This window comes from Cryptotermes secundus, unplaced genomic scaffold (genome assembly GCF_002891405.2).
Source record: "Cryptotermes secundus unplaced genomic scaffold, Csec_1.0 scaffold17, whole genome shotgun sequence".
NCBI lineage: Eukaryota > Metazoa > Arthropoda > Insecta > Blattodea > Kalotermitidae > Cryptotermes > Cryptotermes secundus.
The window spans coordinates 989,863-1,014,611 of NW_019729207.1; the positions used below are offsets into that span (position 1 = coordinate 989,863).

At 45.7% G+C, this 24,749-nt stretch overlaps 2 protein-coding genes across 2 annotated transcripts in view; one reads left to right on the forward strand and one right to left on the reverse strand.

Moving 5' to 3' along the window:
• Positions 1-24,281, reverse strand: part of LOC111865333 (angiotensin-converting enzyme-like) — a gene marked incomplete in the record, with an annotated part of 27,480 nt that extends 3,199 nt beyond the window's left edge. The window contains 12 exon segments of the mRNA XM_023853250.2: positions 127-225; positions 3,274-3,526; positions 6,393-6,517; positions 7,634-7,803; positions 8,780-8,877; positions 9,026-9,217; positions 10,301-10,444; positions 13,639-13,735; positions 16,240-16,398; positions 19,568-19,795; positions 20,986-21,087; positions 24,207-24,281. Of these exon segments, the coding sequence (XP_023709018.2) occupies positions 127-225; positions 3,274-3,526; positions 6,393-6,517; positions 7,634-7,803; positions 8,780-8,877; positions 9,026-9,217; positions 10,301-10,444; positions 13,639-13,735; positions 16,240-16,398; positions 19,568-19,795; positions 20,986-21,084 (1,664 nt within the window).
• Positions 1-24,749, forward strand: part of LOC111865323 (eukaryotic translation initiation factor 4 gamma 1-like) — a 34,088-nt gene that overhangs the window by 1,556 nt on the left and 7,783 nt on the right. The gene's annotated exons all lie outside the window — the stretch shown is intronic.

Sequence of the window (24,749 nt, forward strand, 5' to 3'; positions counted from 1 at the left end):
CCTGTGTGGGACGCCACGCTCATACGCGTGTGATGAAATTAATCGGAGCCCAGCTCCTCGCCGAGCCGGACTCGCGAGCCAAACTCGTACGTGTATGGGCCCCTTAACAGACTATACAACACTCACCTGATGTACGGAACACTGGCCGCCACGTGGAACTTTGCTCCCGGGTCAAAGTCTTCCTCTGTTCTGTGCACTGGCGGGTCAATCCCTTGATAATCCTCTCTGGAAAACACAACAATTGCTGCGTCTCAGGCCTCTACAGCGGTGGTTATGAACTAGCGAGATAGCAGGCGGCCACCTTGCCACACCTGCTCTCACGCTTGTATCTTGCTCGAAATAATTGACCCTGAAGATGGAGACGATATGTTCCTCCGAAACGTCGGTCGACTTTCCATGTATTACACGGCGTTATACCACAAAACAGTTGCTGTATAGATTTCGCCATCGCCCTCGTATGTAAAGGGAAAACCGAAGGAAAGAGATAACTTGAGAGACCTAGGGGTGGATGGAAAGATGACATCGGATCTTAAAGAAACAAAGTGAGGAATCGTGAATGGATTAAGTTGGCTTATGATAAGGGCCATTTGCAGACTTTTTTCAACACGGTAAGGAATGAAGATTTCGGTCTTCTGGTATGTGACACCGTGTATATATCAACCGACGTTTCGGAGGAACATTTCGTCTTTACATTCAGAATCGAAGAGTAAAACACGTAAGATGCCACCTGCCTATTATTGCTTTCTTGCTTGACGTACTCTTCTAACGTGAAGATGGAAGTGATATGTTCCTCCGAAACGTCAGGTTCTCTCCGATATACCTCACGTTACAATCCAGACGACGATAACTTTCAGTTTAAGGCCTGTCAAAAAAAAAATCCCGAAGTTTTCAGTAGTTCATGACGTTTCGTCGTTAGCAAGCACGACATTAGCCCATTAAGGAAGTAGTTCTCAACCGGTGTGCCGCGGTACACCAGCGTACCGAAGAGAAGAACGGTTGTATAAAATAAAACATGAATTTGTATAAACTTATTAAATTCCTGTTCGTAACGAGGATAACTTTATACGTCTTGTACAATAAACGCCGCTATTTAGAAGACAGGCGCACTTTTATCATAAATCTGATTTCTCACTTCTAATTCCAGTGCGACGAAATATCCGAAGAGAGCCATGAGTGCCAAAAGATTCTATTGCTTTAGTGCTCAGTGGTAACAATATATACCACTTACTACTGCAACATTTGAAATCTTCAGTTTTGCCTAAAGTGTATTGTGACATGTAGACCCACTGTCAAGTAACAACTGTATAAACAGGCGACAGTACAATAGCCGTTACTAGGGAACAGCCCTGTGGACACGTCATCTCCCCGTCAACGAGAGAACACGCAGTAATGGAAGAGACGTTGTCTGTGCGGTCCGTGTCTTACTTACTTACTTACTTGTGGAGCCGAGCCCTTCTTGAGGAGCGGCAAATTCTGAAGCTACTCAAGAATTTCCCAGCATTTTATGGAACCCGAAGGTTCATTACCGTGTTCACAAAAGCCTTCCACTGGTCCATATCTTGAGCCAGACCAATCCAATCCATACCATACCATCCCATCCCATCCTATCTCTCTAAGATCCATTTTAATATCGGCCACCCACCTACGCCTTTGTCTTCCCAGTGGTCTCTTTCTTTCTGGCTTTCCCACAAATAGCCTATATGCATTCCTAGTCTCCCCCATTCGTGCTACATGCCCTGCCCACCTCATCCTCCTTATGCTTGGAGAAGAGTACAAGTTATGAAGCTCCACATTGTGCAGTTTTCTCCGACCTCCTGTCACTTCATCTCTCTTCGGTCCAAATATTCTCCTCAACACCCTGTTCTCAAACACCCACAGTCTGTGTTCCTCCCTTAATGTCAGAGACCAAGTTTCACACATGCAGACAGAACCACAGGCAAAATTATAGTTTTGTATATTCTAATTTTTATGTATTTGGACAGCAGACGAGAAGACAAAAGGTTCTGGACTGAATGGTAGCAAGCATTACCGGAGTTCAATCTCCTCTTAATTTCCTCCTGAATCAGGTTTTGATTTGTTATCGTCGTTTCCAAATATCTGAACTGTGTCACATTTTCAAAAAGTATGTTACCTATCTTTATGTCATAATTTTGTCCTGCATTTTGGTGACTAAACAGCAACATATACTTAGTTTTTTCTGTTTACTTCTAGACCAGCCTCCTTACTTGCGCCAATTAAAGTTTGTGTTGTCCGTGTCTAGGTTATACTATTAAAGAGGACTAATAGTTCAGTTGTTGGTTGAGGCGCCATGCTACAAACCGGAAGGTCGCGGGTTCAATTCCCGATGAGGTCACTGGATTTTTCAGTTACCTAATCCTTCCAGCCGCATAATGTCCCTTGGATCGACTCAGCCTCTAACAGAAATGAGTACCAGGAATCTTTCCTGGGGGTAAAGTGCGGCAGGCGAGTAAAGCTGACACCCTCACTGCCATCTCTGAGCCGAGTGTCTAGAAAATGTGGGAGCCTCGACGTCTCACAACCCTATGGGCCTCCAAGGCCTGTTATAGGGATAGCTTTACCTTTTTATGTATGGGAGATATAGTTGTATCCAGCCCCGTGTGTGGGCGGGTTCGAATACCTCCAACATAGGCCTACGAGTCGTAGGAAAACCAGTGTCTGGGGTAACTGGGGGATATAAGTACAGGGATCTGGCCATCTGGGTTGGGTAAATCTCGAATGTGAGAAACTAAAATCTAGCCCCTCGGGACTCGGACCGGAGAATGACTACTCTATCAAGGACCAGCAGCAATTGTAAAGGAGAGTTCCATCCTCTCGTCAGAGAAGTCACACCACATGAACAAACCTACAACTGTCTGGTCTTGGGCCCCAGATGGGGGCTTGCCACGAAGATCATCGGTCGTAACATAACTTTGACCCTTTGACCTTAACTTGATGGCTGAGTCAGTTGAGAGTTGCAGTTGTGACAAGTGAGAAGCTGGTAGCTGAGGCCGGGGTCGGTTCGTAACCCAGACGAAGGCGAACTTCCGCTGCTAGAAGCATCTACCAAGCAACGGCTAATGAAGACTGAGGAAACTTTATGTATACTGTAGTTTACTGTGATCTTTGGAGTGTGTAACTCAGGGAGACTGTCGTAGCTAGTTGTAGTTACGTTCTGCTAAGTGTCCAGTAAATCCGATTACCAGTTCAAACCCCGTCTCTGGTCACAATCAGTTGACCAATATGTTACCTTGAAAATGTCTTTGCTACACAAACCTGAGCCTCCACCATTCACAATTGTATTTGTCGCTTGTAATCTTGCCCTTGAAAACGTCCCATCTCCACAGATCTGTGACGTAGGCAAAGGGAAGAAACGCTATTTTCTGCAGCCCCTGATGGTATAGATAGTTGATGGTTGCCTCGTAATCTTGAGCTGCCGACACGTCGCCTTCCAGCAGACCGATCTGTCGCAGGTGTTTGGGCGTTAGCACTGACAGGGCTATCAGATCACCCACCGCCTCGTGGAAACCTGAAAACAACGGTTACGTGAGAAGTGAACTGACAAACATTCACAAACCACTCCTCGAACTTTCGTTTTGTTATACAATACCAAGCCCAGCTGGCTCGAGTCGTAACAGTTCTCATCTGCGAGGTAATTCGTTCTAATTAACATGACTGAGGTTCTTCGTGCTTTTCCTCAGTCACAGTATAATTCTTGAATAGTGTCATAAATTAGGCCACGATCTATTAAATTCATTATTCACTAACAATCCTAACATTCGACACTATGTAGTCTGATCTATTTAAAAAAATACAAAACAAAAAACAAACTCCGTGGCCTGTAGTTCGCAAGCGAACTATACTGACCGAGCGACCGCAACTTGTCGGCGATGTTAGTGCCAACCTTTGCGGATAGAAGGTAACACGTGGTCAGCGCAACGGATCACCACGACCGTTAATCTCGGTTCTCTAGACCGGAGCCGCCATTTCCTTCAAATAGCTCCTCAATTATTATCACGAGTCTGAGTGGAAACCGTTCCAGAACCACTACTTCTCAGAAAATTTGGTAGCGTCGGGAATCTAACCCGGGACCAGGAACTTTGACTACTATACCACAGAGGCGGTCGAGCTATTTATTGGTAGCGTCGTTAAATAAACAACAACGAACAGTGTAACAAAACGCATAGTAAAGTTCTTTTTTTTTTTAATTAGTGGATTGAGGCTGAGTCCACTCGGCACGTCGGCCTCGACTGGCCTGCTGTACCAGCCCCGGGTGATAGATGATGATGATGATGAATGTGGAGCAGCCGGTGGAAGAAGAATCTGTACGGCAAACCGAAATGTTCACAGAAAACCTGTTCCAGTGCCACTTCATTCACCACAACTCCCTCAAGACCAGATCCGGGCTCGAACGTGAGCCTGAGCTATGGCACGGCCCTGCTTAGTAAAGCAACTGCAGATGTCCGCCTATTGGCTACTCCATGTCCAGTCTTGCGGTTGTATGTATTCGTATACGGAAAGAAGGGTCATCGTGAGGAGGAAAGTGTATATGTACATGTTCCCCATTCCGAACGGTTTCCGAGATAGAGCTGTTTCACTGTACAGTTCCAAAACTGCTGATAAGAAAGAGATATTACGTACTGTTTCTAATACCGGTCTTTATTGTTCAAGGGACAAAGTCGCTACAGTTTACCCAGTATAATACATTTTCGAAAATTCCACCGTCAACATAAATGCAGTTTGCAACTCGTGTGAGGACATGGCGTGTTGCTCGTCTGTACAATGTATAGTGAACAGTAGAGTGAAACAGCTCTATCTCGGAAACCGTTCGGAATAGGACACATGTATGTACACACTATTTTGCTTAGAATGGCCAGCACTGTGACCTCCCGGAATACTGACCTTTCCTCATGGAACACTATGTATAAAAAACTAAGAAATTCTTAGGCTTTCGTGGAACCCATAGGTTCATTACCGTGTTCTGAGAGTGCGCCACTGGTTCCCATCCCAAGTCAGCTGATCCTATCAAAACCTATCACCCTATTTCTTTAATATCCATTTTAATATTACCCCCCTGTCTACTACATTTTTATTTATTAGAAATTTTAAATAACCGATAAAAATTAACGGGTTAAAATTTTATTATTATAATCGTTTTAAGTATCTGTACCGAGGTAGTTTAAATAAATATCTTTATTAATATGGCTTAAGTATTTTGTTTTAAGATAGGTTAAGTGTCTGAAATACTCGTATTAACACGGTGTACACACTTACGTATTAACATTTTTCATCATATAGAAGTATATTAGGATGGTTTGGGTACACGGTAGCGTAGTTGGTTGAGGAACTATGCTACAAGCCGAAGGTCGCGGGTTCAAGTCCCGATGAGGTCATTGGATTTTTTTTTTCAATTGACCTAATCCTTCCAGCGCACTATGGCCCTGGGGTCGACTCAGTCTCTAACAGAAATGAGTACCAGGAAATCTTCCTGGGGCTAAAGGTTGGCTGTCTGGAGCTTAGGGCTGACCTCACCATCTGTGAGTCGACTGTCTAGAAAATGTGGGAACTTCGACGTCTCACAAGCCTATGGTCCTCCACGGCCTGTCTCAGGGATAGCTTTACCTTTTTTGCCCTTATTATTATTATTTATTATTATTATTGGAGGGGGTGGGTTTCCCCATGCCCCGCGACCAGTGGTCTATTGTACGTCCCCCTGTGATATTCTACCAGTCTCTATACCCTACCGATACTGGTGCGTGCCATCAGTCCCGACTCAGCCATCGAGTTCGGCCTCTACTGGCTCAGCAGTATCTAGATGCTTTCCCCATCTACCAGAGGCGTTAGAGACTATTGTTGGGCGGGAAACGTCCTTGTAATTTGGCTCAGAGACCTCCTTGAGGCATGAGGTTCTTTTACGTGCCGTAAAGCTACGACACGGGACCCACGGCTTAAAGTCCTTCCCGGAGGACTTGTTCCCTGAATTTTTCCGCCCTTAAAAATCCCACGACCTCCGCCGGGTTTGAACCCGCGTACCTTGAGTCATGAGGTGGGAACGTTACCCCTAGACTACGGAGGCCGCTTTTTTGCCCTTACTTACATATTAGGATGGTTAAACTGTATTGATATGGTTCAGATATCTGTACTAAAGTGTTCTTTATGTTCGGAAATCGTGTATGAAGGTTGCCATATGCCAGGTTCTGTCTGAGGGAAGACACATACTGTACGAGTATTCATTTGTTTCGTTTTCCAGACTGCAGATCTTATTGCGAGCCAAGATTCTTGACGTAGAGCACGAATTTAGTTGAATTCTGTACAGCTATAAATGTCACAACGTGTACTTGCCACTGACTAGAGCCATCACACAAGATGGAGACGTTCCCTGTGCTACTGAATACCTGGATTCGCGCCGTCCTTGTAGGCAACCGGCTGGTCTCTGTATTGAATGAAATACTGGACATGCCCCATCTCGTGGTGAACAGCGAACAGATGGTCCATGACAACTCTGGTACACTGCTTGATCCTGGAAAGTAATGACTTAATATTCTCTTTTGTGCCCCATATTAAGAACCTTATCTATGTATCTATCTCCTCTGAAGTCCTTTTATTGAACTTTGGCTACTTTCTCAATTTCATAAACCTATACACAGACGGTAGGACTCCTTGGACGGGGGATCAACCTGTCGAAATGCCGCTACCTACATGCTGTAGAACACACATAATAAACGCGTACACAAACATCCATGCCTTGAGCGGGATTCGAACGCACGATCCCAGTGTTCATGCCTTAGACCTCGTGGCCACTGTGATCGGCCATATTAGGTCTTCTGGCCTGTCATAATTCGAAATCTATTCTGTCATTATGAACCGCTTAAGATATTTGAGGTGATTCTTTTGGATAACAGATCAGCACCGTGCAATGGTCTCTCCCTACACAGGGTAACACAGAACACGTTAGGAAATGCATGCATAGCGTAAGAGTAATATGCCGTTCGTATATTCCGGTAAGAATTATGGGAAAAGTCTTTTTGTTTTGTTTCTCTCTGGAGCTTTCGTTTGAAAAACTTTTATCGACGCTATCATAGACTATAGAGCAGAAAAACCACGAATTATTGGAACTATAGGATACTAGTGGCCAAAATACTGTTTTAATAATATGATATGCTCGTTTCGTAGAATGGAGAACTGTTGCCGAACGAAAGCTCCCAGTTCCATTGGTTACGTAAGTAACATACATATTGTAGCGTGTAGACCCGTTACTGGGTAACGACCACGAAACAAACAACGAAACAACAGCCACTGATAGGCAACAGATTCTTAATAAGTGGGACAAGTTTAGAGTTTAGTAAGTTGTGAGACATTCGCCAGCCAGTAAGAACGTAAGCACTGGACATTGTTAGGTTCCGTTATCAGGAAAAGGTTAGTGAAAAGAAATTTGGAAAACTTAGTATATAGTATAGTGTGAGTGTGTGAACTAGAGACAGAGCCATACTTACTTGTGGTTACGATCTCTAAGTGTTCAGATAAATCCAATTACCAATCCGAAGCCCGTCTATAGTCACTCATACATGTAAGACATTGCAGATGAATTAAATTAGCGTAACACAAATGTCGACAGGTGTGACAGCAGTTTAGTTACCTGAAGTCCTTGCCGTCGTGGAAGTCCCAGGCGGAGGCGTGACAGATGAGTTCTCTGCCCTCTGGCTTCTGCAGGATGGAGCGCTCCCAGAAGCTCTGTGGCATCGCGCTCAGGTTCAGTGACGTGAAGAATTCCTCGGCCAGTCTGAACATTTTGACAGGCGTGTATCCCTGCGCAAGGTCAAGAGAAGATGGCCTGATGTCAAGGGACACAACTCCCACCCACCGACTCTTTTGTAATTGGCTAATCATTCCTCCCGTCCTTCAGCCCATTTCAGGGCGCACGGTTCCCAAGTCACATTTCCCGTTCCCGCAACCTGTCTCTGATTGACAGCCCCGTTCTCCGTGACCCATTTATCTTACCTCTTTTCCAAACCGGATCTGTTTTACTCTGATGAAGGAGGCAGAATTTTCCTTTGTAACGACTATTAAGCGCAGTTGTGCCGCTGCTCAAGAATTTTGCAGTATTTTATGGAACCAGAATGTTCATTACCTTGTTCACAGGAGCCCGTCACTGGTCCCTATCCTGAGCCAGATCAATCCAGTCCATACCACCCCATCCTATTTCTGTAAGATCCATTTTAATATAATCCAGCCACCTACACCTTGATCTTCCTAATGATCTCTTTCCTTCTGGCTTTCCCACCAATATCCTCTATCTCTATCATTCGTGCTACATGCCCTGCCCATCTCATCCTCCTTGACTTCGTCATTCTAATTATACTTGGAGAAGAGAACAAGTTATGAAGCTCCTCATTATGCAGTTTTCTCCAACCTCCTGTCATTTCATCCCTCTTCGGTCCAAATATTCTCCTCAACGCCTATCCTGAAACATCCTCAGTCTATGCCGTTTCGTTACCTACAATGAAAGGGGGAAATATAAGTTTTGAAGAATTCATGGTGACTGAATAAAATTAATCTTTTAGGGCAGTCGGCTGTATTATTACGGTGTGAATTATCAGTGTTTCGTAGGTTGTTTATGCCTTCATCATTAGGGAATGTAATCCTATTACGCAGCTCTTCCTGTACCTTTATGTAACGTTGATTCCCGGATCCTGGCTGGCGACGAGAACAGACACGCAGCGTTCCAAATGCACTTCATACTGACATAGCTGATCGCCATATAGAGGCAACTAACGTGTTTTACCTGCTTTTGCATCTGAGGAGTGACATCTACAGCTTCCTTGTCAGGGTAGGGTGTGGAGATGTCCAGAATGTTGTTCCAAGTCTGAGACCACATGTTACCTGAGGCGTAAACATAAGGACAACGTTAATCGGGCGCAGTGTCAGTGAGCTTAAGCTTAGGTGGTGTAACATGGACTGACACAACAGCTGTGCGCATGCTCGTGCACATCACAATGAAACTGAGTAAGCCAGGCGTGAAGTTTCTTACCGAGAAGATGTGCCGGTATGGGCCCACGGGCCGTGACGAGTTTCTCGCCGTAAGTTTCCCTCAGTTTCCTCCTGACGTAAGCGTGTAGCTGCAGGTATAGAGGCCGCACCTGGTCCCACAGGCGTGCTACTTGGTCCCGGAAGTCAGGGGACTCGTAGTCCTTTAACCAGTACTCGGCGTTGTCTGTGAAGTCTGCAACACAGATCCGGTTTATGTGCTTCAAGGTCAGGCTGTTGGCCCAGTGTTAGCGAATGAACTTCGTTTCTCCCTTTCTGGCGCTAAATTTCTTTGTATTGTGTCATGTAGACCCGTTGTTAGGCAACGACCATGAAATTAGTAACTATACAACAACGTTAATAAGTAACGGGTCCACCAACAAGAATACTTCTACGGCGACAATTAAACAGCAACGGAGGAACGGTGTTTTCTATGCGGTGCGTGCCAAGATGTTATAAGCAGCACAGTCAGTGGATATGGTTGGTGAGTGAATTAGAGGATCGCTGCGGTTCAGTCCTTGTGAGCTGTTGCTGGTAGAAGCTGGCAGCTGCGGCACGGGGTAGTTCGGGAACCCAGAAAAAGGGGAACGTCCACTGTTGAAAGCCGGTACCAAGCAACTTCTAGTGAAGACAGCAGACTTAGAAGACTTAAGTGTGTGGTCTAGTGAACTTTAGAGTGGATGAATTAGTGAAATGGTTATAATTACTTGTTATTGCGGAATTCAGTAATTCCGGTTATCAATCCAAACCCCATCTATAGTCACTCAATCACGTGACATTATTTCTATGTACGTTTTAATAGCATAATAAAGCGAGTGAAACTTCTCTTCTTGTAGAAGTTCGAAATGCTGGAGAATTTGATTAGAGCCGATCACAAGGGATGGCTAGCAAACGGTGCGGAGTGGCTGGTAAACAGTACGAAGTGGCTGGTAAAGTGTGCGGAGTGGCTAGTAAACGGTATGGAGTGGCTGGTAAACTGTACGGAGTGGGTGGTAAACTGTGCGGAGTGGCCAGTAAATGGTTTAAATGCAAGCCGGAAGGTATAGGAACTGTAAGGAAGTCCAGACTGAGATGACTAGAAGAAGCAGAGAATGATTTACGAGAGCTGAACCTGAAGAGGTGGAGACAAGAGGCAATGAAGAATTGGCTACTGTCGTAAAGCAGTGCAAGTCTCTTCGAGGACTGTAAACCTTTCCCTCTAAAGCAATCACTTCGACGCTATCCAAGTTTGAGCCCCTGCCATGCTGAGGGTCCCGCAGGTGTGCGAAGTGGTACTCACTGTTGAGTGTGGCGGCTTCATTGCTGAGAGCTACGTAGTGTTCGAACATCCTTCGACATTTCTCACCGGACACTTTCCTCCATTCCACCCATACGTGCTTGAGCTCGTCAGGGTCTCTGCTTGTCCTCAGGATCTCCACCAAATCTGTTCAACAAAGCTGCCATGTCAAGTCATGTCTCTCTGTCTGGGAGTGCCGGTGCCGTTAACACCGTAATTAGAACACAACCTGTAACTCTGCGCAGGGTTTCTCGTGTTGGGGCGCCTTTAAAGACATTTAAATTGTAAAGGGGAGTTGCGAGTATAATTAGAATGATCAAGTCAAGGAGGATGAGGTGGGCAGTGCATGTAGCACGAATGGGGGAGGCGAGGAATGCATATAGGATATTGGTGGGAAAGTCAGAAGGAAAGAGACCACTGTGAAGACTAAGGCATAGGTGGGTGGAAAATATTAAAATGGATCTTAGAGAGACAGAATGGGATGGGATGGATTGGATTGATCTGGCTCAGGATAGAGACCAGTTGGGGGGCTCTTGTGAACACGGTAATGAACCTTCGGGTTCCATAAAATACTGGGAAGTACTTGAGTGTCTGCACAATTGGCGGCTCCTCAAGAAGGACGCAGCTCCATGAGTAAGGGAAGGGAGTTGCATATGCACAGTTCTTCAAGAAAGAGGGAAGCTGTTTCTGTGTGTCCGAGGTGACTGGGTACTGCGATCATGAGATGTTCTGTTCTGACCTATGAAATCACTAGCGAGGTCGTCTCACCTTTTCTTTCTATAGGTTGCTTATTTCACAATGCTGTCGGTTTCGAGACTATATATAGTAGAAGATATGATGGTAAATGAGCGAGGAACAAATTTGATGAAATTTAGAATTGGCAGGAAAGACGAAGTACTTCGAGGAAAAGCCACCAAAGTACCATTTTTCCACCTCAAATCCCGCTTGACATGGCCGGGGATTGAACCCGGGCATCTGTAGTGAGAAGCCAGAACCTAACTGCCTGAGCTATGGCACGGCTAATCACATTGTTTTCGTTGAGTTAATCGCATAACTTTGAGGTTATGTCCGACAGAATCTGTCTAGTAGGAACGTACGTTACAACAGTTATGCTCGCAACTCCTTGCATTATGTCATGTATGGGTATAAAAGGTAAAGCAATCCCTGTCACAGGCCGTGAAGGCCCACAGGGTTGTGATACGTCGAGGCTCCCACATTTTCTAGACAGTCGGCTCACAGATGGCGGTGAGATTAAGTACAGCTATCCCTGCAACAGGCCGTGAAGGCCTATAGGATTGTGTGAGACGTCGAGGCTCCCACATTTTCTAGACAGTCGGCTCACAAATGGCGGTGAGGTTAAGTACAGGTATCCCTGCAACAGGCCGTGAAGGCCTATAGGATTGTGTGAGACGTCGAGGCTCCCACATTTTCTCTAGACAATCGGCTCACAGATGACGGTGAGGTTAAGTAAAGCTATCCCTATAAGAGACTATGGAGGCCCATAGGGTTGTGAGACGTCGAGGCTCCCACATTTTCTAGACAGTCGATTCACAGACGGCGGTGAGGTTAAGTAAAGCTATCCCTGGAACCGGCTGTGGAGGTCCATAGGGTTATGAGACGTCGAGGCTCCCACATTTTCTAGACAGTCGATTCACAGACGGCGGTGAGGTTAAGTAAAGCTATCCCTGGAACCGGCTGTGGAGGTCCATAGCGTTATGAGACGTGGAGGCTCCCACATTTTCTAGACAATTGGCTCGCAGATGTCGGTGCGGTTAAGTAAAGCTGTCCCTGTAAGAGGCCTTGGGGGGGGGCCATATGGTTGTGAGACGTCGAGGCTCCCACATTTTCTAGACAGTTGGCTCACAAATGGCGGTGAGGTTGTGAGCCTTACGCGCAGGCCGCCCATTAGCCCTTGGAAAGTTCCTAGTACTCATTTCTGTTAGAGGCTGAGTCGAACCCAGGACCATAGTGCGGTTGGAAGGATTAGATAAATTGAAAAATCCAATGATCTCATCGGAACCCGCGACCTTCCGGCTTGTAGCACAGTGCTTCAACCGACTACGCTACCGCGCGCCCAACTCATAAATAATGTTAATAACATAAAGTGCACCTAGTCTCCCCATAGTCGGTGAGCTAGCTAGGGAACCTGTAAGTTCATTACCTTATTCACAAGAGCCCACCAATATTACCTTTCCTGATCTAGATGAAACCAGTCCACACCATCATATGCTGTTTCTTTAAGATCAATATTAATATTAACCTCCACATCAGGGCCGCACCATAGCTCAAGCGATTAGTTGCTGGCGGCGGCCTGGGTTCAAGCCCGTGTCTGGTCAAGTGGGAATTGTGGTGGACAAAGTGGCATTTGGGCAGGTTTTCTCCGAGTACTTCGGTTTCCCCTGCCAATCTTCATTCTACCAAATTCACCCGTGGCAGGCTACAATAGGCCAATCGGTGGCCGCCGTGCCGAATGGATCCAGGTGGATTGCACCCCCCACTAAGCGAACCTTCACGTCTCTTCCAATCTGTCTCTTTCTTTGATGTTTTTCTCAAAGATATTTCCTTGAATTTCTTTCGTTTCCATGCTCGCTGCCTATCTTACCCATCTCATCTTCCTTGATTTCAGCAACACAATATTTTGTTAGATGTACAAACCGAGAAGTCGCTGATTATGTGTTTTAATTATGATAAATAATTAAATAATTTTGGCCGAGTGTGTGGGGTTTTGTTTGGTGCATATAACTGTGTTACAGGAGGATGTGATGCCGTGTAATATTTTTGAAACTACGCTGACGTTTCGGAGGAACACAACGAGGAAAAGAATCAGGTAACGGCAAAGTTGTGCTTAATTAAGCGCCGTACCATGAACATGTACGGGGAAGGGCGGGGGTACAGATCCGGGTACTCTTAACCTTGGCAATAGATGGAGGTGAGTGGCCAGCATCATGCTCCGGTCGCATTATCCTCGGATGCTGAAACAAGTAAAAAATGTAAGTGAATGAAATAGCAAAATTCTGTGTTCAGACCACACTACACGGCGTCACATCCCACATTGTTGTATCCTTAATTACAAACATGGACGCGATGCGAAATTCTGAGGTCATATTTGTCATATTTAACCCTTTATGTACAGTGAGAATCAATCACAGAAATGATTGTGTAAATAGTATGTTAGAGGTGTACATGTAGATGTAGACTGAAACGTGCGAAAGGGAGCAGCCTTTATGCCCTTGTAAAGGCAACTCTATGTAGCTACTTGCTTCGCCCTCTCACGCTTAGAATCTGATTTGCAAGGAGCAGCGTACACTACAGTACATGCAAACATGTTGAGCTAATGTAACCTGGTTCCAAACTGAGGTCACATTTCTTGGGCTTCCTGTAGCCGCAGATCTTGGCCTTGCTGTATGTGGAGTACATATCAGACATCAGTTGCATGTACTGCAACAGAAAACACATTCCAAATAATGACCTTAAGATACCCATAATTTTGGAATCAGTATAGGACAGATATATACCAAATTTCGTGATACGCCATGAACGTTGCTTAGTACTGGCTATCGGAACTGCAAACTCATCCTGTCGAGGAGGTCACGGGTTCGATCCCATGGCTGCTTCTTTTAAGACACTTAAACTTGCCTCCTCTGAAAAGGGTGACCCTGTGATAATGCCCTGCCTGTCACCCAGGTTCGATCGCACACACCAACCCTGCCCTCGTAGCCTCGTCACTGCGATGAATGTCCTGGTTCTTTCTCCTGGCCTTTGATCCTTCCTAATTCACTATAAACAATTTGCATGGTTTAGTGGCGGTGGGAAGTCCGCGTGGAGACGGGTTCGAATTCCTCCACCGTAGCCCTGCGTGTCGTAGGAGGCGACGAAAAAGGAGCCCAGTACCTGGGGGTATAACCGGACCACCCTGTTCCTGGGGTGTTCCACCAGGTTGAGGGAGTTTCGAATCTGAGACAGTAAAATATTGACCCGAGAATGCTGCACTGGCGAGGACCAGCAAAAATTGCAAATTTCAGAACCATCCTCTCGTCAGAGATGTTACATAAGGACTATGACCGCAAGATTTAAGTCGAAAAAATCTGGTCGTGAGTTTCAAGGGGCTTGGCGCCAAGACGAACTGATTGACGGCAGACCGCCAGTCGTGAAGTGACTCTGACTCTGACTCTGACTCCGGCAGTGAGGAATTCTGGTTTAGAACTTAGGTCATGTTACGGTGGGTTATTTTAGAACGCTCTTATTATCTGCACTACATACTTTCTTTGATTGGTGAACTCGGAACGATTTGGAAGGAAATGGTCGTTTCCTAATCTAGGTGCCTGGAGGGACTGAGGAATAGCAGTAAAATCTCAGTCAGGATAGCCGGTGTCCCGACCAAGAACCGAACCGAGTACCTCCCGAACACGATTCTGGATCCGTTCCTCTCGATTGAGGTCATGTGAAAATGGATCCTCGTGCACTGGGAACAAGACCACGTTCTGTGTCTCCCTCACTGGGACGAATGAATGAAAGCTGTTTCAGGCCTGTAGTGGAACGGTGAACCTATCCGCTTCTCTGACCTGGCGTGTGCGAGGCTATGAAACGCTGAGGCATGTAAACTGCACAACATGTACGGTTGACTGTCACTCGTCACTGGACCTTATGGCTCCGTCACGGCGGTTGAATAGTCTATACATAAGTAGTTCTGTAGGATTTTCAAGATAAATTCTGAGATTAATCTGTGCGTAGGAGTACGAATTATTATACTAATTAGAAGACCAACTCCCTTATTATACAACCCGCCAAGTGTAGGGTTAGAGATGAAGCCCCCAGATGAAAGACTGAGGTTGTGATACTGTGCTGCCTGTCAGGACTATCGCACACCTCAGGGGGAGGTGATAGAAGAGTATCGTGCAATAGTGGAATGTTGATTAACAGAGGAAAATCAAAAAGAATCTGGAAATCTCATTCTATTGCCATTTCGTCCATCACTAATCTTACGTGGTGAACTGGGAGTGAACCCGGAACTCCGCTGTGAGAACCCAGGTCCTGCCTGAGCTATGACTCCAACTGCGAGCGGAGTCACAAATGTCTGCTGCAAGATAAGATCGGAGTCACAAATGTCTGCTGCAAGATCAGAGCGGACTCACAGATGTCTGCTGCAAGATCAGAGCGGACTCACAAGTGTCTGCTGCAAGAGCAGAGCGGAGTCACAAGTGTCTGCTGCAAGAGCAGAGCGGAGTCACAAGTGTCTGCTGCAAGATCAGAGCGGACTCACAAGTGTCTGCTGCAAGAGCAGAGCGGAGTCACGAATGTCTGATGCAACGGCAGTTGGCGCCAGAGAACAGAAATGGACTTCGCCCATCGTCCCAGTTTTTTGAAACGAAAACGTTTCGGAAGCTGGTTCTGTTCCCTTCATGAGGTGGCAGGTCCAGGCTCTGAGACTACCTCTGCAGAAGGGGTCCAGCGGGATAGGTTTCCTTGCTTCTTGCTGACACAGGCTTTAAGGAAAATTTCATAATATTATGGACTGAAGAGGGTGGAACAGTGGACAGTGTGAAACATACCGCTGAACAGTACTACCGCACGGTATCATGAGAGCGGAGCCAAGATAGCTCGGTCACAACAGTGACGGCCGAGCATTAGGGATTCTATTCCCAGCATAAGCAGTATTTCTCCACAGCGTCCGCACTGACTCTGCCCCCTCCCCACAGTTTCCTATCCAATGGGTACTTGGGGTTTCTTCCACTGAAGTAAAGCAGCCGGGGCGTGAAACTGACCATTGAACTTAACTTTGCCGAGGTTAATAATATGTGTATCTATGCCTCAATTCCCCATACGGATTCATGGCGTGGTGCTTAATTAAATACAGGGGAACCTTTACATTTACCTTATCACTGTCAGAAATATTCAGAAGAAGTAATCATACTTTTTTAAGATAATATCGGTGTTGCTAGTACCTTTCCGAATTTTTCTCTTTCGAGGGCCGCGTAGCCCAGCACGGAGTGCTTCTGGAACTGTCGGCGGAGGTCAGGGTCCTTGTACGTGGTCCAGGGGTACTTGATCGTCTCCAGCCACTGGTCCTTGACAAACCTGGCATCTGCGTCCATGACAGCCAACTGCGGGACAATTGAAGTAGGGTTAAAGCATTGAGATCTGACACCATGGCGATTCTTAAAATTGTGGCCTTCGAAATATAACACCGTCTTGTTTTTAGGCGGACACATGAAACTTGGTGATTTGGACCAACTGGGGGGGGGGTTAAACTAAGGGGCCAAATCCGTGCCAGTAAGAAGACTGATGAGTGGCAGTCTGTTCACATAACCGGGACAAGTGCTTACCCAAAACAGTTCGCCTCGAATTGAGATAGCTTGTTTTTATGACCGTATCTGCCTACAAAACTACACGGTGTCACCACCCAGAAAAGCACTGTCTGAATATAAAGAGATATGACTTCGTGAATGTCTCTACAATTTTAGTCCCTAAACCCACAATTTGTGTTTCAGATTGGGCTGTTCTTGGGTGTAACGCCGAGTATTCGGGTAGATGCTTACTGACTTTTCGGGGGATCATACTGCGTGCATTTTCATTTCAGCCTTGATACTGGCCAAGTCAGTTCAAAATGTAGCTTTCATGACTTGTAACTTATCAGCGAGGTAGCAGGTTCAAACCTCGGAAGGACTACTGGCTGTCATGACAGGCTTATCGCGATTTTCCGCAGTACCTCGAAGGAATGCCAGAATAATGTCTCGAATTAGGTTATGGGCTTTTCCTTCCACATTCTTTCCAATTCATTATTCACTGTAATTCCACCACCCGACGCTGTCTGGGGAGCGCCGCTGCATGAACCACAAATAAGTAAAATCGAACCATGAAGATGGTCGCGACAGGTTCCTCCAAACATTGGCACACACCCACCAAACTACACGGCATCACATCCCAGAGCACAACAGGCGTCGCGACGCTGTCAGACTTGCCCCTGCTGTGTTCGCGGTGTTGATGGAATCGCTGAACGAGTCAATGTTGCAAGTCCGCTAGCTGGTGAACATACTGCATCCATCTTCAGGGTAAAACTAATCATTTATTCATCAAATTTCAGAGCACGCTGCCACGGCGGAGAAACTGAATATCACTGTCAAGTGGATTGCAATCCTGCTCCTTTTCCGGACATCCCGGGTTCGACTTCGGCCTGGAGGTCGGCTATCCTGACAGGCTACTCATGGGTTTCCTCAGTTATGCTAGTCTAAAGTGGGATACTAAGGCTATCTCCACGAGCTCTTCTATATCCTTTCAAGTTCGTTATTGACTAATCATACTTAAAATGTTCCTAAATGAACCAAAAGCAAATAAATCAAGAAGTAGGTACATAGTTAAATATATTGTAGCGTATAGGACCCTTACTATGCGACGACCGCTAGATGGGCAGATACGCCAGGGTCGCTTCTGGACAGCGGCTCACTGAACACATTCCCATGAAACAAATACAAGGCTCGTTGCTAGGTAGCAGATTCTTAATAAGTCAATAGTTGGACTACAACAATGGAAAAGCTATGTTTCATACGTGGTCCGTGCTGACAGCTTATAAGCAGGACAAGGTTACAGCTTACTTCTAACCCGTGTGGAGGCGGGGTCGAATACCTCCACCGTGACTTTGCGAGTCGTAGGAGGCGACGAAAAGGGAAGTCTGAAATCTGTGACAATAAAATATGGTCGCGAGTCCCAAGGGACTTGGACCCGAGAAAGACCGCGCTGGCAAGGGCCAACAGCATATGCAAAGGACAGACCCGTCCTCTCGTCAGAGAAGGCGCCCCACAAAAATAAGACCGTAACTGTCAAATGGTAATAATTAATATCTGGTCATGATCCCAGATGGGGCTCGACACCAAGGCTTACTGTCTGACTGGCCGTCAATCGCAATGTGACTTTGACTTTGACTTGAGCTTACTTCTGTCAGTTCTCGGAATCTGTACGGGAGTCTGTGAAGAGAGGACTTGAGCCGGAGGCAGAGGAATGACCATTGTTGGAAGCGTTACCAGGAAAAGTCTAGTAATAGACTGAGAACACTAGACTGCGTGCTCTAGTGTACTGTATAGTGCGGAAACAGCGATAATGCTATAGTTACTTGTAGTGACCAACTGTAAGTGGTGAGTAAGCCCTATTCAACAGTCCAAACCCCGTCTACAGTTTAATTTTTTTTTAATTCGCTTAGTGGGTGTTGGAGTCCAACTGAGTTCACTCGGCACGGCGGCCACTGAATGGCCTATTGTAGCCTGTCCTGGGTGATTATGATGATGGAGAATTTGGTGGAATGAAGATTGGTAAGGGAAACTGAAGTGCTCGGAGAAAACCTGCCCCAGTGCCACTTTGTACACCACAAATCCCACTTGACCAGACCCCGGGCCGCCGCGGTGGGAAGCCAGCGAGTAACCGCCTGAGCTATGGCGCGGCCCCCGTCTACAGTTACTCTAACGCGGGAGAAGCGAAACATTTAAAAAATCGATTAAGTACTTTCATAAAGGAATAAAAATTATTGAAATACATAATTAAGTAAATAAACGGATAAACTCAAAGAAATAAATTAATTAATAAAGAAGGAAAGGAATAAATACGTAAAAAGTTAAATTTCCTGTGCTTAACTAATTAAGCACTACGCCATGAAGGCGTATGGGGGACTAGATATATAGATCCACATTTTCTTTGCTTCAGCACTAGTTGGAGGTAAGTGGTCACATTCGCGGCCCGGCCGCTTTGCCCTCGGTACCCATTGGATAGGAGGTTGGGTGGACCCCAGAGGTGATCTGCACGATTTGGAGAAGAGAACATTCTTGAATTTACCGAACTCGAACGCAGATCCCTCGGTCGTCCAGTCCATAGCCAGTCGCTATACTGACTGAGCCAACCCGGCTCCTAATAAATAAATATTTAGACGATCAATATACAGAAGAAAATTGAATGATGACGTCACAGCACATTGATAGATTTCTCAAGATTTGCCTAAACCAGAGGGACAGAGGGGGACAGAAGGAGAACCGTCGTGAAACCCGACCTACAGAAGCAGAATCACGTGACTCTTGATTCAAATATAAACTGAACTGGAACGGATAACTGCAGACCTGATCATTTGTGCCACATATCATTTTACAGCCCAGAAGAGAACCAACAACTCAGGTTTACTTCCGGCCTGCTAACTTGCTTGGCTCAATCTTCAGACGGAGGCACCATTTTCCTCCGAAACGTCGGTGTCATACCTTCAGATCTAACATCAGTAAACTTATCGCATTACCTTACCTGGGCTTTCAGATTCTGTTCTGTTATGTTGGTTGCATACGCCCATCTGACCAGAGACGCCATGTTGGCCCTCCTGTTGAACTCATCTTCTAGATCCTGCAGGTACTTCCGTGCCTTCGCTTCTTGGTCTTGAGTTCGTTGCTTATCCTCGTCAGTTTCAAACCCCGATACAACTGCTAGAGATACCGTGACCAGCAACACCAGGAACTGATGCGTTAATAGGTAGACCTGGGAACAGAATTCATCAGTCTAGACTGTACAGACCTGGGCGCCGGCGGCGAAGGGCAGCCCAGACATCTGCCCTCTCCCCACCCCATTGGATTTTGGAAAACATCAAAATTTGAAAAAGAATACGACAAAATAAAAACAAATTATTTTAAAAATTATTCTTCCATCCAGACTACTTTAGGGCTATGATGAAATATAGGCTTAATCGGCTTAAATTTAAGTGTTCAGCAAACTTTCTTGCACCCCCCACTGCGCCAAACGGACATTTTCGTCCACTTCTCAAAAGAGTTGGGCCTCATGTCGTCCTGAAACGCGGAGGAATGTAAAATGAAGAATTGAACGAGTTTTGAATTGTAAAACCGTTCCTGTTGATCCGAATACAGTGAAACGTGTGTATGTTGCCACCCACTGTTCCACTCAGACGTGGCCAACTTGGCCACGGTACCACCTTAGGAAAACATTTTTAAATGTCTGCATTTCTGTGTTCACAGAGCCTGCATACTTGGCTACTAAATTGAGCTGTTTCTAACCGCTCACTTCTCCGCAGACTGACCAGATCTATAGACCTGAAGCGAATCGTAAGGAAATACGGCGAAACCTCACTAAATCGAAATTTGTGATAATTCAGATAACCTATTTTTTTGCGAATTAGACCTTGATGATCAGATTGCCACTGTCTAAAATATTTTTACAAAAACTAACAATTTTACATTTTAGGACAAGTAAATTTATTTTATGATATGCAACCTGAGTTTCAAAATAAAGTTGTTTGCCTAAAAATACATAACGAAGTTCCGTTTCATGACCTCCCTGAACGTATTTTAGTAGCAATTCTATAATTCTGACTTCCATTAATTCGTACAAGGTTTCGCTCCCAATTAGTGAGAATTTCGTGAGGTACTACTCTATCAGTTCCTATGTCTGTGCCCTAACACTGTGAAGCCCGAAATTCGTTTTTATAAGGCCTAATACTTAAAAATTCATTTCATATATCCCAGGACTCCATTATGTAGACCAGGAAGTAAACGGGGTTATTCTGAAAAACATATATAAGCAGGTCTTCAAAGCAAACTTAACAGTTTTTCTATCATATTCACTGCTGTGCTTTAAAGGATGACTACTCCACACCTATTTCTCTGCTTGTTTACGAACTTCTTTCAGACTCAATAGTTGGTAAGCATGCATCTCACCTCCATGTTTAAGTTGGTACTCTGGGCCTGTGTTTGTTGTGGCTCCATTAGTGAATCCCCCAAACCCGTGTCCATATGTGCACTGGTAATACTTTCCATCCTCTGTGAACACACAATGTCTACACGTCACTTACGTTTTATATTTCGTTTGGTAAGCCTGCTTTTATAACACCAAATCTTTAGCAGTTTATGAAGACCAAGATATCGATGGTGAAATGCTGATGAATAGCAGAAACCTCGAGAATAAAAAAGTCGTGGCAGAGGGCAGCACTGCTGTTTGGTACTCGGGAGGAACTCCTTCCTTACAGATTCTTCCCAATTCATTATTCACTAATCATGTAATGTTACGTAATCTGAGCCACTGGTAGCGTCTGCAAACGAACAAACAAAAAGGCGTGGCAATAATAAGACCGGAAACCTGCAGTTTTCTGCCGGTTTACACAGATTTGTTGACATTCTGCATGCTCCGAGCTGTTCCGAACGGCCTGTGACTCAGTTCATGTTCAACTGCCTTGCAATTCTCTGAATGCGCTTTTAACGTCACGAATGAGTATATAAATCCCTGCACCTTGATAACTCTGCTGTGGAATTTGCCCCTCAATATGTGCGTGTCTTCTGCGGAATCTGCACCTGAATAACTCTGCTGTGGAATCTGCACCTCAGTAACTCTGCTGTGGAATCTGCACCTCAATAACTCTTCTGCGGAATTTGCACCTCAATAACTCTTCTGCGGAATCTGACCTGAATAACTCTGCTGTGGAATTTGCACCTGAGTAACTGCTGTGGAATCTGCACCTCAGTAACTTTGCTGTGGAATCTTCACCTCAATATATACGTGTCTTCTGCGGAATCTGCACCTGAATAACTTCGCTGTGGAATCTGCACCTCAATAACTCTGCTGTGGAATTTGCACCTCGATAACTCTTCTGCGGAATCTGACCTGAATAACTCTGCTGTGGAATCTGCACCTCAAAACCTCTGCAGCGGAATCTGCAACTCAATAACTCTGCTGTGGAATTTGCACCTCAGTAACTGCTGTGGAATCTGCACCTCAATAACTGCAGTGGAATCTGCACCTCAATAACTCTGCTGTGGAATCTGCACCTCAATAACTCTTCTACGGAATCTGCACCTCAATAACCCTGCTGCGGAATCTGCACCTCAATAACTCTTCTGTGGAATCTGCACCTCAATAACTCTGCTGTGGAATTTGCATCTGAATAAATCTTCTGCGGATTCTGCACCTCGATAAGCAGGGCATACCAGCTTTCAGTAATGTCTTTGGCTATCCGACGTACACACTGCGTGCTATCCTGCAAGCAATTTGTGCCGAGCGAGCTGCCGTATTCTGGAGGTCCTGGGTTCTAATCTCAGCCGGGCCACCGACTATCATGACAGGGATTTTCCTCAGTTCCTCAATACAGATGCCGGTGTAGTAACATTCGTCACCCTACCATCCGACGCCTATATAATCTAGGCACGGAAAGCGTCGTAAAAGAAATAACACAAGAACAATTTGTGTCAGACTGTACTATATATATTCCAAAGCTCAAAAATTCAATAGTACGGTTACCACTGTTGCTATGGTAACCCGAAACCTGCGAATTACAGTCGGTCCAGTTACTAAACGGCGTAATCGTGACATTCTTGCATTTACTGAACACCGTAGGCCTGAAAAGCTTCTAATCGCTTAGCGTTTCATCAGATCTCCAGACGATTATGAAATACAAATGTTCATTACCTTGTTCATAAGAGCCCACCACTGGTCCTTGTATCCTAAGCCAGTTCAATCCAGTTCACACCCTTCTCTCTTATTTCTCTCAAGTTGTTCAGAATGTCACAAAAGCTGCAAATATATCTTATCTTACCCATTCGTGCTACATTTCCTTCCTATCCAGTCCTTGCTGTGTGGCACGTTACTTCACAGTTGTACACAACAGGGTCTCGACGCTACCATCACTGGGGGGGGGGGTTCTTATTTTAACAATGTGGTTAACTTATTTTCAGGTTATTCAACGACGCTGTCAGTAGCTCACCATATCCAGCGTCGAATGATGGGAAGTTTTGTCGAAGGAAGCGGTCGTGGCCAAATTTGAGTTATTATTCAGGAATTAGTCTGAAGGGACAATAAATCGCGAAACATCTGGCGCAGGACAGCTCCGAAGTACGAGACAGGTAAATTGGTCGTGTTCAGAGAGCGAGTAGAAGCGACATCACTCGCTCACGGAGCTGCGCCCTTCTTGAGGAGCCGTCAATTCTGCAGCTACTCAAGAATTTCCCAGCATTTTATGGAACCCAAAGGTTCATTACAGTGTTCACAAGAGCCCTCCACTGGTCCATATCCTGAGCCAGACCAATCCAGTCCATACCATCCCATCCTATCTAAGATCCATTTTAATATTGTCCACACACATATCTTGGTCTTCCCAGTGGTCTCTTTCCTTCTGGTTTCCCACCGGCATCATATATGCATTCCGCTTGTCCCCCATTCGTCCTACATGCCCTATCCATCTCATTTGCCTTAACTTGATCATTCTAATTATACTTGGAGAAGAGTACAAGTTATGAAGCCCCTCATTATGCAGTTTTCTCCAGTCTCCTGTCGCTTCATCTCTTTTTGGTCCAAATATTCTCCTGTTCTCAAGGGAGCCAGGATAGCGTAGTCGGTATAGCGACTAGTTACTGGCTGGATGACCGCGGGGTTGGCGTTGGAGTCCCGGTAGGGTCAAGATTTTTCACTTCATGTCGTCCAAACCTGCTCTGGGGTCCATCCAGCCTCCTATCCAACAGGTACCGCGGGCTCTTTCCCCGGGGATCACGCCGGGGCGTGAAGCTGACCACATATCTCTAGCTAGTGCTGAGGTCAAGAAAATGTGGATCTATACATCCACTCCCCCATTCGCCTTCATGGCGTAGTGCTTAATTAGGTAAGCACAGGGACAACTTTACCTTTTACCCTGTTCTCTAACACCCTCAGTCCATGTTCCTCGCTTAATGTCAGAGACCAAGTTTCACACCTATACAGAACCACAGGCAAGATTAAAGTATTGTATATTCTAATTTTTATGCTTTTAGACAGCAGACAAGAAGACAAAGGGTTCTGGATTGAATGGTAGCAAGCATTACCCGAGTTCAATCGCGCCAGCTATGTACATGCACGAGTACTTACAATTTTGCTGTATCAGTTCATCGGTGAATGTAATTCACTGGGAGTTACTAACCTCCGGTGTTCCCTCGGGGATAAGCACACAGCTCGGGCACAGTCACACTCCGTTCTGTGGGGCGCGATATAGCTCTGAGATGCCCCGCGCCAGGTCAAGGCAGCTAGTGTGACGTAGGCACCTCATTGATAAGCAGCATCTGCAGCCATGGGACGCCTTGCCGCCATGACTGTCTTCTAGGACGTGACCCCGTGTAATCCGGTACAAATTTTCAGAATTTTCGGAGCAATATACTGGTTCCATCTGCAGGGTCGTTCCGGGATGTAGGCCTAAATGTCGGCCGGCGTCTTGCATCACGGTCCTCGAAATGTTTCCCCCTTTTTATGGAAATGATGGTGGGTCCCAGATGCGAGGTACACCTCAAATTTTGTGACATTTAATGTTTCATGCTAAGACACTCATTTCGTTACAAAATTGTGGCTCACAGAATTACTGGGATTTTGGACTTTTTACATCGTCCGGAATTTTAGGTAATAGAGGACACGACATTTCGCAATGTGGATCTGCTTCCGTCTTTGGTGAGAAAGGAAGACACCTACTCAG